Source organism: Dasypus novemcinctus, chromosome 19 (assembly GCF_030445035.2).
Source record: "Dasypus novemcinctus isolate mDasNov1 chromosome 19, mDasNov1.1.hap2, whole genome shotgun sequence".
NCBI classification, from domain to species: domain Eukaryota; kingdom Metazoa; phylum Chordata; class Mammalia; order Cingulata; family Dasypodidae; genus Dasypus; species Dasypus novemcinctus.
This window is the reverse complement of record NC_080691.1, coordinates 48979127-48993762: the sequence shown is the minus strand read 5'-3', so window position 1 is coordinate 48993762 and position 14636 is coordinate 48979127. Positions and strand designations below refer to the sequence as shown.

The 14636-nt window shown below is 42.7% G+C and overlaps 1 protein-coding gene across 3 annotated transcripts in view; it reads left to right on the top strand.

The window, feature by feature from the left end:
* The window catches only part of PI4KA (phosphatidylinositol 4-kinase alpha), a 147499-nt gene that overhangs the window by 46676 nt on the left and 86187 nt on the right, over positions 1–14636 (top strand). Inside the window, exon 1 of one of the 3 annotated variants that reach the window (XM_071209919.1) lies at positions 921–1170. The exons of the other annotated variants lie outside the window; for them this stretch is intronic. Coding sequence (XP_071066020.1) covers positions 1071–1170 — 100 coding nt within the window. The 5' untranslated portion in view covers positions 921–1070. Of the gene's footprint in view, positions 1–920; positions 1171–14636 lie in introns of those variants that run through there. 3 annotated transcript variants of the gene reach the window in all.

Here is a 14636-nt window from a genome sequence, read left to right as displayed (position 1 = left end):
TCCGTTGTCGTCAGCGGCGCGGGAAGTGTGGGTGGCGCCATTCCTGGGCAGGCTGCTCCCTCCTTCGCGCTGGGCGGCTCTCCTTATGGGTACACTCCTTGCGCGTGGGGCTCCCCTATGCGGGGGACACCCCTGTGTAGCACAGGCACTCCTTGCGCGCATCAGCACTGCGCATGGGCCAGCTCCACACGGATCAAGGAGGCCCGGGGCTTGAACCACGGACCTCCCATGTGGTAGACGGACACCCTAACCACTGGGCCAAAGTCCGTTTCCCTCATTTTTTTTAACATCACTAAGTATGTAGATAATGGTAAGAATGTAATAGTAGGATTACTAATGCTGTTTATAGGGTTGTTCACAAAGTCCTTTTACATAGTTTGTGGACTTTGAGTCAAATGGCCACCCAGTGCACTGTCACATGTTTTTAAATCACCACCATTTTATCCTTGAGGGGAGTAAGACTCAAGTGATAGGAAATGGAGAAGCCAGAATTCCATGCCTCATAAAGCAGTGTATTCCAGTGTCTGATGAGGCTTGCTAATTGCTAAAAGAACATTTCTCAAGAGGATCTTGAGAGATGTGAGAGAGAATGAAAACAAACAAACAAAGAGTAAATGCAAATGAATATAGGAAACTCTGTATACAGTATCTCTCAGAGACCCATAACATGTTAGAATTGTAAAGGCTAATTCCACCATTCCAAATCTCACCTCCCAGTAAGCCCCCTTATTGAAGTGTAGAATATATAGTTCTAGGCTTTAAAAAGTCCCTGCCTTCAGGGCATTTAAAGACAAGGATGTTGTGCCTTCAAAGTCTTTTTTTTTAGGAGGTACTGAGGATTGAACCCATGGGAAGCAGACACTCAACCACTGAGCTACACCAGCTCCCCAGTGAGAGTTGTTCTTTTTGTTTGTCTTTAGGAGATACCGGGGATCAAACCGGGGACCTCACGTATTGGAAGCAGGTGTCAACCACTTGAGCTGCATCTGCTCCCCTCAGAAGGCTTCTCTTGTAGCTGATGAGCCAGTCAGTCGCTCTCAATCTCCCTTCTCAGAATCAGGGCGCTTACCATGGTTGCTGCCCTTCTGAGCTTCTTTCAGCCCTTCACAAGCCACTTCCAATGCATGCCAGGATTGCAGCAGGCCAGGTGCAGGCTGGCCATCAGCACAGGTGCTTGCTCCACTTCATTTGTTCATTCAGCAACTGCAGGCTGAGTGCCCGTTCTCTGCCAGCCCTCTCTCCTGCAGGGGAGAGCAGGACAGACACTTTTCTGCTCTCATCTCCTTGTGGAGGAGATGAACAGTAAACACATTGCTGCCTCTTCCTCTGCCCACAAGCCTCCTTGCACTCAGGCCTTTCTCACTGTCTCTCTTCCTCCCTTTCCAGTGCCTCTTCCACAGCACCTTAACATTTAATTTTTTAAAAGCACAAGTCCATTTGTTTAATTTCCTGCTTAAAAGCCTTTAGCACCACCCCCTGCATAAATCTCAAACCTGAGATCGCTTAACATCTGCAGTTCTGGTCTCTGCCTCCACCTATGTCTACCACACACAGCCTCAGCCTATAGTACTTCATCCACATTTCTTGTTGTCTCTCTGGACAATAATCTCTGATCACAGAATTCCACATTTACCCAGTCTACTCTTTTAATTCTGGCTTTGTCCCCTCCCAGCCATCTTTCCTTATTCATTCATTTCTTCACTGAGGTTTATCATAGTCTTCCAGTGTTTCAGCCCTTTCAGTATTACTGCTCATCCCCTTCTGTTGTAAGTGGCTCGCTTGTTCCCTTTTTAGACCCATCTTTAGTCATTCAGTGTATGCTTCCGGTGTCAGAGGACTACATACCAGCCATGACACAGGGTGAACTCAGGTCTGCTCTAGCTGCTCGAGAAAGTCAGAAAATATATTGGGTCCTTATTTATGCTAATGTTGTTTAATATGAAAATATCACCAACTTGTTTATTTTGCTATCATTGTCTTCTCTCATGGTTTTTAAAAAAAATTTATTTTTAATTGGTAAAATACACATAATGTAAAAATGACTTCAACCATTTTAAATAGACAATTCTTTGATATTAAGTACATTGACAATACTATTTCCAAACTGTTTTCATTACCCAAAACCAAAACTCACTCATTTAGCAGTAATTCTCCATTTCCTACTCCCCCACCCCTCGTAACCATTCTTCTGCTTTCTGTCTCTATGAGTTTGATTATTCTAAGTATTTCGTATAAGAGAAGTCACATAATATTTGTCCTTTGAGGTCTATTTCTCATACAATGTGATGTCTTCAGGGTTCATCCATTTTGTAGCATGTACCAGCACTTTTTTATGGCTAATATTCCCTTGTATGAATATTCCACATTTTGCTTATTCATTCTGTTGATGGACACTTGGGTGGCTTACACCTATTGGCTATTGTGAATACGGCTACTATGAACATCAGTGTGCAAATGTCTGTCTGAGTCCCTGCTTTCAGTACTTTTGGTTATATATCCAGGAGTGGATTTGCCAGGTCATGAGGTGATTCTTTAAGTTTTTTAGAAACTGCCAAAATGTTTTCCACAGTGATTTACCATTTTACATTCCCACCAACAACGTGTGATGATTCCTATTTATTTGCATCCTTGCCATCACTTGTTATTTTCAGGTTTTTAGTAATAACTATCCTAATGTGTGAAGTGGTATGTTATAGTTCTAATTTGCAACTTCTAATGGCTGTTGATGTTGAGTGTCTTTTCATATACCTATTGGCTGAATATCTTCTAGAAAGAAATGTCTATTCAAATTTTGGGCTAATTTTTAAAAATTAGATTTATCTTGTTTGTTTGCATTGTAGTATATATATTCTAGATAGTAAAACCTTATCAGATATATGGCTTCCAAATATTTTCTCCCACTCTGTAGGTTGTCTTTTCATTTTCTTGATAATGGGCTTTTTTTTCCCGAGGTACCAGGGCCAGGGATTGAACCTGGGACCTTGTATAGTGGAAATCTGATACACAACCACTGAGCCACATTGGCTCCTCTGAGTTGTCTTTTCGTTTGTTTGTTGCTTGCTTTTTTTGTTTTTGGGAGGCACCAGGGATTGAACCTGGAATGTCACATGTGGGAAGCAGGTACTCATCCACTTGAGCCACATCTGCTCCTGATAATGCACTTTGATACACAAAAGTTTTTAATTTTAATTTTAATGAAGTCCGTTTTATCTATTTTTTCTTTTGTTGCTTGTGTTTTTGGTGTACAATCTAAAAATCTGTTACCTATCACTAGGTCCTGAAGATATTTCCCTATGTTTTCTTTTTAAAGTTTTATTGCCTTAACTCTAATTTTTAGATTGTTAATCCATTTTAAAATTAATTTTGTATATGGTAAGAAGTAGGTATTCTTTTGCCTGTGGATTTCCATTTGTCCCAGCACCGTTTGTTGAAGAGACTATTATTTCCCCGTTGAGTGGACTTGGCACCTTATCCAATCGAAAATCAACTGGCCATAGATGTGTGGATTTAGTTCTGGGCTCTCAATTCTATTCCATTGGTCCGTATCTTTATCCTTATGCCTATAAGTAACATACTGTTTTTGTTTTGTTTTGTTAGGTATAGGGGATAGGGGATTGAACCTGGGCTTTTATGTGGGAAGCTGGCACTCAACCATTGAGCCACATCCAGCTCCCCTGAGTTGTTTTTTTTTCGTTTGTTTTGCTTGTTTTGTTTTTTTGTTTTTGTTTTTAGGAGGCACCAGGAGGCGAACCCAGGACCTCCCATGTGGGAAGCAGGCACTCAACAGCTTGAGCCACATCTACTCCCCATACTGTTTTAATTTTAATTTTTTTAAAAAAAGATTTATTTATTTCTCTCCCCTTCCCCCCCCACCCTGGTTGTCTGTTCTCTGTGTCTATTTGCTGCGTCTTCTTTGTCCGCTTCTGTTTTTGTCAGCAGCATGGGAATCTGTGTTTCTTTTTGTTGCGTCATCTTGTTGTGTCAGCTCTCCGTGTGTGCAGCACCATTCCTGGGCAGGCTGCAATTTCTTTCGCACTGGGCGGCTCTCCTTACGGGGCACACTCCTTGCGCGTGAGGCTCCTCTTCGTGGAGGACACCCCTGCGTGGCACGGCACTCCTTGTGCGCATCAGCACTGCGCATGGGCCAGCTCCACATGGGTCAAGGAGGCCGGGGGTTTGAACTGAGGACCTCCCATGTAGCAGACGGATGCCCTAACCACTGGGCCACGTCTGCCACCCCCATACTGTTTTAATTACTGTAGCTTTGTAGTAAGTTTTGAAATTGGGAAGTATGAGTCCTCCGACATTTTTCTTCCTTTTTTTTTCAAGATTTTTTAAAAAAATTTCTTTCTCTCCCCTTCCCCCACTCCCCCGCCAGTTGGCTGCTCTCTGCATCCATTCGCTGTGTGTTCTTCTGTGTCCACTTGTATTCTTGTCAGTAGCACCAGGAATCTGTGTCTTTTTGTTGCATCATCTTGCTGCGTCAGCTCTCCATGTGTGCAGTGCCCATACCTGGGCAGGCTGTACTTTTTTCATGCCAGTTGGCTCTCCTTATGGGACACACTTGCACATGGAGCTCCCCTATGTGGGGGACACCCTTACATGGCATGGCACTCCTTAAATGCATCAGCACTGCGCGTGGACCAGCTCACCACACGGGTCAGGAGGCCCTGGGTTTGAACCCTGGTCCTCCCACGTGGTAGGCGGATGCTCTGTCTGTTGAGCCAAATCCACTTCCATTTTCCTCTTTTTTGAGGCTATTTTGACTATTCAGGGTCCCTTGCAATTCCACATGGATTTGAGGATCAGATTTTCCATTTCAGCAAAAATGGCTGCTGGGCTCTGCCTTTCCTGCTCTGGTCCCATTCTCAGAACCTGCTGCACACAGACCTGCCCACTGCAGCCATGTCCACCCACTCGGCGTCCTTGTCGTCCTACTGTAGGATGTTCAGCAACCCCATCACCTTAAGCCAGCCCAGCTCCAGCCACAGCTATGTGACCACGTCCACGCACACCTATAGCCTGGGTAGCACCCTGCCCTCAGCGCCAGCCATAGCCTCTACACTGCATCCCCCAGGTCTGCACTGTGTGCATCTCTGCTCTGTACCAGCAGAGCAGGGGGCCTGGCCCACGCCTGCTGCATAACCATGGACTTCTTGCTGGCTGACATCATCAACACTGAGTTCAGCAGCACGCACACCAACAAGCAGGTGGAGCTGCAGGAGCTCACGAACCACTTTGCCAACTACATTGACAGGATGTACTTCCTGGAGCACCAATACAAGATCCTGCTGGCCAAGCTTGAGCAGCTCAAGGGTCAGGGTAATTTATACCTGGACAACCTCTATGAGGAGGAGATGCGAGAGCTGTGCTATCAGCTGGACCAAGTCACCAACTACAAGGTGTGTGTCGACAAGGTGTGTGTTGAGGTGGGGCACAACAACTTGGCTGAGGACATCTAGTGGCTGTGGGAGAAGTTACAGGACAATATGCTTCAGAGAGAGGAAGCTGAGAGTACCCTGTAGTTCTGAAGATAGGACATTGACAATGCTTCTTTGGCACGTCTTGACCTTGAGCATAAAGTGGAATCCTTGCATGAAAGAAAACTGCACAATGAGGAAATCCAGGAACTGCAGGTCCAGGTTCAGGAGGAGCTTGTCTAGATTGATATGGATGTTTCCAAGCCTGACCCCATGGCCTCTTTGCGTGACATGTGCCAGCAGTATGAGATCATGGCTGCCAAGAACCTGCAGAAGGCTGAGGAATGGTACAGGTCCAAGTTTGCTGACCTAAGACTGTCAACTGGAACAATGATACTCTCTGCCAGGCAAAGCAGGAGTCAAACTAGTACCAGGTACAGTTGTAGTCCCTCTCCTACAAGGTGGATGGATTCAAAGGTACCAGCAATCCTCTAGAGCGCCAGATGCATGAAATGGAAGAGAACTTGGCTGTTGAAGTTCTTGGCTTCCAAGATACTATTAGTCGGCTGCAAGATGAGATTCAGAACACAAAGGTGGAGATGACTTGGCATGTCCTTGAATACCAAGACCTACTAAAGATCAAGATGGTGCTTAATGTTGAGATCGCCACCTATTGGAAGCTGCTGGAGGACGAGGAGAGCAGGATTTCTCTCCTCTTCCAAATTCTCTTTTCTGAACCTGAGGGAAACAATCTGGAGTCACTCTCTCTGGTTGACTCTTACTCCAAAAGTACACTTCTGATTGAGACTATTGAAATTAGAGATCGGCAGGTTATCAACAAAGCTTTTCACCATCATGATGATCTTCAATGAAAATTGCACACACTTTGTGCTACAATGTATTACCATTAGGAATTCCTATCATAAAGAACTAGGTTTTTTTTAATTTAAAGATTTATTTTGTTTATTTCTCTCCCTTCCCCCCCACCATTGTCTGCTCTCTTGTATCCATTCGCGGTGTGTTCTTCTGTGTCTGCTTGCATTCTCGTCAGGTAGCATGGGAATCTGTGTCTCTTTTTTGTTGCATCATCTTGCTGCGTCAGCTCTCTGTGCAGTGCCACTCCTGGGCGGGCTGCACTTTTAGCACAGGGCGGCTCTCATTGAGGGGTGCACTCCTTGCTCGGGGGGCACCCCATGCGGGGGACACCCCTGTGTGGCATGGCACTCCTTGCGCATGGCAGCACTGCGTGTGGGCCAGCTCACCACATGGGCCAGGAGGCCCTGGGTTCTAACCCAGACCTCCTATATGGTAGGTGGACACTGTCAGTTGAGCTACATATGCTTCCCAAGAACTAGCTTTCAAGTGCCTTTCTGTAGTTTTTCAGGAGCACAAGATAATTTTGGAATAGCAGTGATCTCTAGTTCTTAAGAACCTATACTCCTTAAAGATGTATAAAAAAAGTTTACAGCATAAACTAGTTTACAAAGAAGTCTTGTGCTGGAATAATCTTTCAGAAGTATTTTTGAATACCATTAAGATGCATTTTTCCAGCAATTATTGTACCAACTTTTCTGCTTCAATGAATCATTGGAAAAACAGAATGAACAAACAGAAAATGGCTGCTGGAAATCTGATAGGGATTATGTTGAATTTGTAGATCGTACTAGGCAGTATTGACATTTTTTTTTTTTTTAAGATTTATTTATTTATTTAATTTCCCCCCTCCCCTGGTTGTCTGTTCTTGGTGTCTATTTGCTGCGTCTTGTTTCTTTGTCCGCTTCTGTTGTCGTCAGCGGCATGGGAAGTGTGGGCGGCGCCATTCCTGGGCAGGCTGCACTTTCTTTTCACGCTGGGCGGCTCTCCTCACGGGCGCACTCCTTGCACGTGGGGCTCCCCCACGCGGGGGACACCCTTGCGTGGCACGGCTCTCCTTGCGCACATCAGCACTGCGCATGGCCAGCTCCACATGGGTCAAGGAGGCCCGGGGTTTGAACCGCGGACCTCCCATATGGTAGACGGACACCCTAACCACTGGGCCAAAGTATTGACATCTTAATCGTATTAAGTCTTCGAATCCACGAATATGGAATATCTTTGCATTTATTTAGGTCCTCTTTAATTTATCTTAGCAATGTATTGTAATTCTTAGTGAACAAGTCTTTCACCTCCTTGGTTAGATTTATTCCTAGATATTTTATTCTTTTAAATGCTATTGTAAATGACATTTTTTAAAATTTCCTTTTGGATTGTTCATTATTGTTGTATATAATCCAACTGACTTCTGCATGGTTAGCTTGTATCCTGCACCTTTGCTGAATTTGTTTATTAATTCTACTAGTTTTCTTGTGGATTCTTTGGGGTTTTCTATACATAGGATCATGTCATCTGCAAATAGGAATTTTTTACTTCTTCTTTTCCAATTGGAATGCTTTTTACTTCCTTCTTTTGCCTGATTGCTCTGCCTAGGACTTCCAGTTCAGTGTTGACTAATAATGGTGACAGTGGACATCCTTGTCTTCTTTCTGACCTTTAGTGGGAAAGCTTTTAGTCTTTCAGCATTTAGTATGACATTTACTGTGGGTTTTTCTTTTTCTTTTTTTTTTTTTTGAAAATTGAGATAGATTCACATATAATACATTCTATTCAAATGGGTTTTTCTTAAGTGTCCTTTATCATGTTGAGAGAGTGCCCTTCTATTCCTAGTTTTCTGCCTGTTTTTATCATGAAAGGATTTTGGATTTTGTCTAACGCCTTTCTGCATCAATTGAGAAAATCATGTGGTGTTTTTTTTCCTTCATTCTATTGATGTGATGAATTATATTAATTGATGTCCTTATGTTGAACTATCCTTGTGTTCCTGGAATAAATCCCACATGGTCTTTTTATTTATTTTTTCTCTCCCCTCCCTTCCCCTCCCCCCCCAGTTGTCTGCTCTCTGTGTCCATTCACTGTGTACTCTTCTTTGACCACTTCTATCCTTATCAATGACACCAGGAATCTGTGTTTCTTTTTGTTGCATCATCTTGCTGTGTTAACTCTCCATGTGTGCAGCACCATTCCTGGGCAGGCTGCACTTTCTTTCGCGCTGGGTGGCTCTCCTTATGGGGCGCACTCCTTGTGTGTGGGGCTCCGCTACGTGGAGGACACCCCTGTGTGGCAGGGAACTCCTTGCATGCATCAGTACTGCACATGGGCCAGCTCCACACAGGTCAAGGAGGCCCAGGATTTGAACCACGGACCTCCCATGTAGTAGGCAGACTCCCTATCCATTGGGCCAAGTCCGCTTCCCTAATATGTGTTCTTCTTTGTCCACTTGCATTCTTGTCAGCAGCACTGGGAATCTGTCTCTCTTTTTGTTGTGTCTCTCTTCTTGTTGTGTCATCTTGCTGAGTCAGCTCTCTGTGTGTGCGACGCCACTCCTGGGCAGGCTGCATTTTTTTTTGCGCAGGGCAGTTCTCCTTACTGGGTGCATTCCTTGTGTGTGGGGCTCCCCTACACAGGGGACACCCCTGCGTGGCACGGCACTCCTTGCGCACATCAGCAGTGTGCATGGGCCAGCTCACCATATGGACCAGGAGGCCCTGGGTTTGAACCCTGGACCTCCCACGTGGTAGGTGGAAGCTTTATCCATTAAGCCAAATCCGCTTCCCCATAGTATCCTCTTAAGAATTCTCTTTATTATGTAAGGTTGGCAGTAATGTCCCCACTTTTATTCCTGATTATAGGTGTGTCTGTCCTCTCTTTTTCTTTGCTGGTCAAGCTAAAGTTTTGTCTATTTAATTGATCTTGGTGTTTTTTTCCTCTATTATTTGTCTATTCTCTATTTATCTCTGCTCTAATCTGTACTCTTTCCTTCCTTCTCCTAACTTTGGGTTTTGATTGTTCTAGTTTTTTGAATTGTGGTTAGGTTATTGTGATCTTTCTTCTTTTTTTAATGTAGGCATTTAGTTATAAATTTCTCTCTGAGCCCTGCCTTTGGTGCATCCCATATGTTTTTGTATGTTGTGTTTTTGTCTTAAGATACTTCCTAGTTTCCCTTGTGATTTCTTCCTTGACCCATTGGTTGTTTAATAATCTCCACATACTTGTAAATTTTCATTTTCCTTCTATTATTGATTTCTAGCTTTATTCCACTATGGCCTGAGAATATACTCTGTATGATTTCAATATTCTAAAATTTATTAAGGGGAGCAGATGTTGGGGAAGTGGATGTGGCTCAACTGATAGAGTGTCCACCTACCATACAGGAGGTCCAGGGTTCAAACCCAGAGCCTCCTAGCCCCTGTGATGAGCTAGCCCATGCACAAGGAGTGCTATGCCATGCAGGGGCGCCCCCCATGTAGGGGAGTCCCACATGCAAGGAGTGCATCCTGCAAGGAGAGCCGCCCTGAGCGAAAAAAAGTGCAGCCTGCCTAGGAGTGGCGCCAAACACACAGATTGCTGACGCAGCAAGATGACACAACAAAAAGAGACACAGATTCCCGGTGCCACTGAGAATGCAAGTGGACACAGAAGAACATAGAGCGAATGGACATGAGAGTAGACAATGGGGGGGGGGGGATAAAAATTTTTTAAATGGGGGGACTCAGATGTGGCTTAAGCAGTTGAGCTCTTTCCTCTCACGTGGGAGGTCCCAGGTTCAGCCTCCTACAAAAACAGAAACAAGCAACAAGCAAAATAAACAAAAAAAACCAACCCAGGGAAGCTGATGTGGCTCAGTGGTTGAGCACCAGTTTCCCAGAGATAAGGTCCCAGGTTTAATCCCCAGCCCCCGGTACCTCAAAAATTTTTTTAATGAAGATTTGATTTGTGGCCCAATGTGGTCTCTGCTGGAAAAATGTACCATGTGCACTTGAGAAGAATGTGTATTCTCTTGTTGGGTGGAACATTCTATATATGTCCATTAGACGTAATTGCTTAATGGTGTTGGTCAAGTCCTCTTTTTCTTTATCAATCATCTGTTTAGATGTTCTAGCAGTTATTGAAAGTGGTGTATGATGTTTTCAACTAATGTTAATTTTTCCATTTTTTAAAAATTTTTTTAAAAAGATACTTAGATTACATAAAATGTAATGTTACATAAAAAATACAAGGTTTCAATTATTGTTGTAGAACTATTTTCCCTTCAATTCTGTCCATTTTTGCTTCATATACCTGGGGCTTTGTTGTGAGGTTCATGTATGTTTTTAATTGTTATATCTTCTTGATGGATTGAACCTTTCATCGATATATAATATCCTTCTTTGTCTCTTGTAATCTTTTTTAACTTAAATTTTATTTTGTCTGAGAATAATGTAGCCACTCTGGCTCTCTTTTGATTACAGTTTCCATGAAATATTTTCTTCCACCCTTTCACCCTCAATGTCTTTGTGTCTTTAGGTACTTTGTGTACCTAAAGTGAGTCTCTTGTAGTTAGCCTATAGATGGACCATGCTTTTTCATCTGCTCTACCAATCTCTGCATTTCAATAGGGTAGTTTAATCCATTGGCATTTAAAATGATGACTGAGGGAAGCCGATGTGGCTCAAGCAATTGGGCTCCTGTCTACCATATAGGAGTTCTAGGGTTCGATGCCCAGGGCCTCCTGGTGAAGGCAAGCTGGCCCGTGTGGTGAGCTGTCCCACGCAGAGTGCTGGCTTGCATGGAGTAATGGTCTGTGCAGGAGTGATGCCCCACACAAGAGTGCTGGCCTACGTGGAGAGCTGGCACAGCAACAAAAAGAGACGCAGAGGAGAGAAAATAAGAGTTGCAGCAGATCAGGGAGCTGAGGTGGTGCAAGAAAATGGTCACCTCTCTCCCATTCTGGAAGGTCCCAGGATCACTTCCCGGAGCTGCCTAATGAGAATACAAGCAGACACAGAAGAACATACAGTGAATGGACAGAGAGAGCAGACAGTGGAGGGAGGGGGAAGAAATAAATTAATCTAAAAAAAAGAAAGATAATAACTGAGAAGGAAGGTTTTTCTTTCGTCATTCAGCAATTTATTTTCTATATGTCTTGTATGTTTTTTTGTTCCTTAATTACTCCATTACTGCCCTTTTTGTATTTAGTTGGGGTTTTTTTTTGTAGTATACCCTTTGATTCCCTTTTTCTTTGCTTTTCTCAATATTATTTTCTTAGTGATTCCCTTTGTAATCACAGTGAACATCTTAAAGCTAATAACAACCTTGTCAGATTAGCAGCAACCTAGTTTCAGTAGTATTCAAATTCTCTATTCCTATATATCGCCTTCCCTCCCTGTTCATATTGTTACTGTCTCAGATTACATTTTTACATATTGTATGCTCATTAACATAGATTTTGAATGTTATTTTACATGTTTTTCTGTTGTTTAGGGGGGAAAAGCAGTTACAAGGTAAAGTATAATAATATAAGACTTTACATGTGTAGTTACCTTTACCAAGTTTCTTTTTTTTTTTTTTTTAAGATTTATTTTTTATTTATTTCTCTCCCCTACCCCGTTGTCTACTCTCTCTGTCCATTCGCTGTGTGTTCTTCTGTGTCCGCTTGGATTCTTGTCAGTGGCACTGGGAATCTGTGTCTCTTTTTGTTGCGTCATCTTGCTGTGTCAGCTCTCCATGTGTGGGGTGCCACACCTGGGGAGGCTGTGCTTTCTTCACACAGGGCGGCTCTCCTTACGGGGTGCAGTCCTTGCATGTGGGGCTCCCCTACGCAGGGGACACCCCTGCGTGGCAGGGCATCAGCACTGCGAGTGGGCCAGCTCACCACACGGGTCAGGAGGCCCTGGGTTTGAACCCTGAACCTCCCATGTGGTAGGCGGATGCTCTATCTGTTGAGCCAAATTCACTTCCCACCAAGTTTCTTCTTATGGCTTCAATTTACTGTTCTAGTGTCTTTTTATTTCTGCCTGAATGACTTCTTTTAGCTTTTCTTATAGGGTACATCTTCTGGTAATGAACTCTTTCAGTTTTTATCTGTAAAAGTCCTAATTTCGCCTTCATTTTTTCTTCTTTTTTGTTTGAAATGCTTTCAAACTTAGAGGAAAGTGAGAAAAATAATACAAACCCCATAGAGAGAATACCAAATTACCGCTATTGCCCAGACCCACCAATTTTAACATTTTGCCACATCTGATTTATCATTCTACTATCAGTCCGTTTACCTACCTACCTACCTGCCTATTTATTTATGAAACCATTTTTTGAACACTTGAATATAGATTTTATACATTATGCTCTTTGAACACTTAATACTGCCATGTATATTTTCTAAGAACCAGGATATTCAATTATGTTACCATCTTAAGTGTAGTTATCAAGATCAAGAAATTTAATATTAGTATAAAACTTACGGTCTATATTACAGTTTTTTTCATATGTCCCAATAATGTGCCTTTGAGCCTTTCTCTTCCCTTTCTAGATCCCACCCAGGATCATGTATTCCATTTAATTTCTGTTGTCTTTTTAGTTGCTCTTCCTCTCTCTCTTTAAATTATGGGACTCTACATACACAACATAAACTTTTCCATCTCAATCACTGCCAAGCATACCGTTCAGTGGGATTAATCACATTCACAATATTGTGGTACCGTCACCACCTTCCATTACCAAAACTTTCCCATCGCCCCAAACAGAAACCCTCTACCCATTACTCATTAACTCCCCATTCCCCTTGCTGCCCATCACTGATGACCTGTATTCTAATTTTTGTCTCCATGAGCTTGCATGTTCTCTGGTATTTTCTTTGTAGTTACCATGGAGTTTAAATTACACATCCTACAACTGTATCTTGTTTGCTTTAATACAAGCTTAACTTCAGTAGTATACAAACTCTGTAGCTACATGCCTCCATCCCCCCACATTTATATAATTCTTGCCACAGATTACATGTTTACGTATTATGAGTCAGAAACCACTGATAAAACATTACATTTTATGCATTTGCCTTTTAGGTCCTGTAGGAAGTAAAAAGTGCAGTTTTAAACAAAAATACAGTAGTACTGGTTTTGTTTTTTTTTTTTTAAATATAATTTATTTATTAATATTTATTCCCCCCTCCCGCCCATTGTTGGCACTCACTATCTGCTCTCTGTGTCCATTCACTGTGTGCTTTTTGTGTCTGCTCATCTTCTCTTTAGGAGGCACTGGGAAATGAACCTGGGATCTTCCATGTGAGAGAGAGGCACTCAGTTGCCTGAACAACCTCCGTTTCCTGCTTTATTGTCTGTCTCATTTTGTTTCCTCCTTGTCTCTCCTTTTTGCATCATCTTATTGCATCAGCTCACCATGGCAGCCCATTGTGCCAGCTTACTGTCTTGCTCGTCTTCTCCAGGAGGCACCAGGAACCGAAACCGGGGCCTCTGATGTAGTAGGCAAAAGCTCAGTCATTTGAGCCACATCCACTTCCCCTAGTACTGGTATTTATATTTACCCATGTCATTACCGTCACTGGAAATCTTAATTTATTCTTGTGGTTTTTCTTTTGTCTATTGTCCTTTCCTGTCAACCTGCAGAACTCTCTTTAGCATAACCTGTAGGGCCCGTCTAATGATGATGAACCCTCTCAGCTTTTGTTTCATTTTGAAATGTCTTAATTTCTTCCCCATTTTAAAAGACATTCTTGTCAGGTATAGAATTCTTGGTTGGCGATTTTTTGTTTTCAGCACTTTAAATTGGTCATCCCACACTACCTTCTTGCTTCCATGGTTTCCAATGAGAAATTGGCACTTAATCTTATTGATGCTCCCTTGTACCTGGCAGATTGCTTCTCTCTTGCAGCTTTCAGTATTCTTTATCACTGACATTGCACAGATTATAATACGTCATGGTGTGGGTCTGTTTGAGTTTATTCTGTTTGGAGTTTCTTGAGTATCTTGGATGTATATATTCGTGTCTTTTGTTACATTTGGGAAGTTTTTCACCATTATTTCTTGAATATTCTCTCTGTCCCTTCTTTTTTCTCTTTCTGGGAGTCCCATTTTATTTATATATATATGCTTAATGGTGTCCCACATATGCCTCAGGCTCTGTTTACTTTTCTTCATTCTTTCTTCTTTATGCTCCTCAGACTGAATGGTTTCAGTTGGCTTATCATCAGGTTCTCTGATTCTTCTGGCAGCTCCAGTCTGCTGCTTTACCCCTCTGGAGTATTTAGTTTCTTTTACTGTTTGGTTCCTATTTCATAATTGCCATCTCCCTATTGATATTCCCTTTGTGCTCATCTATCATTTTCCTGGTTTACTTTAGTTCTTTGTC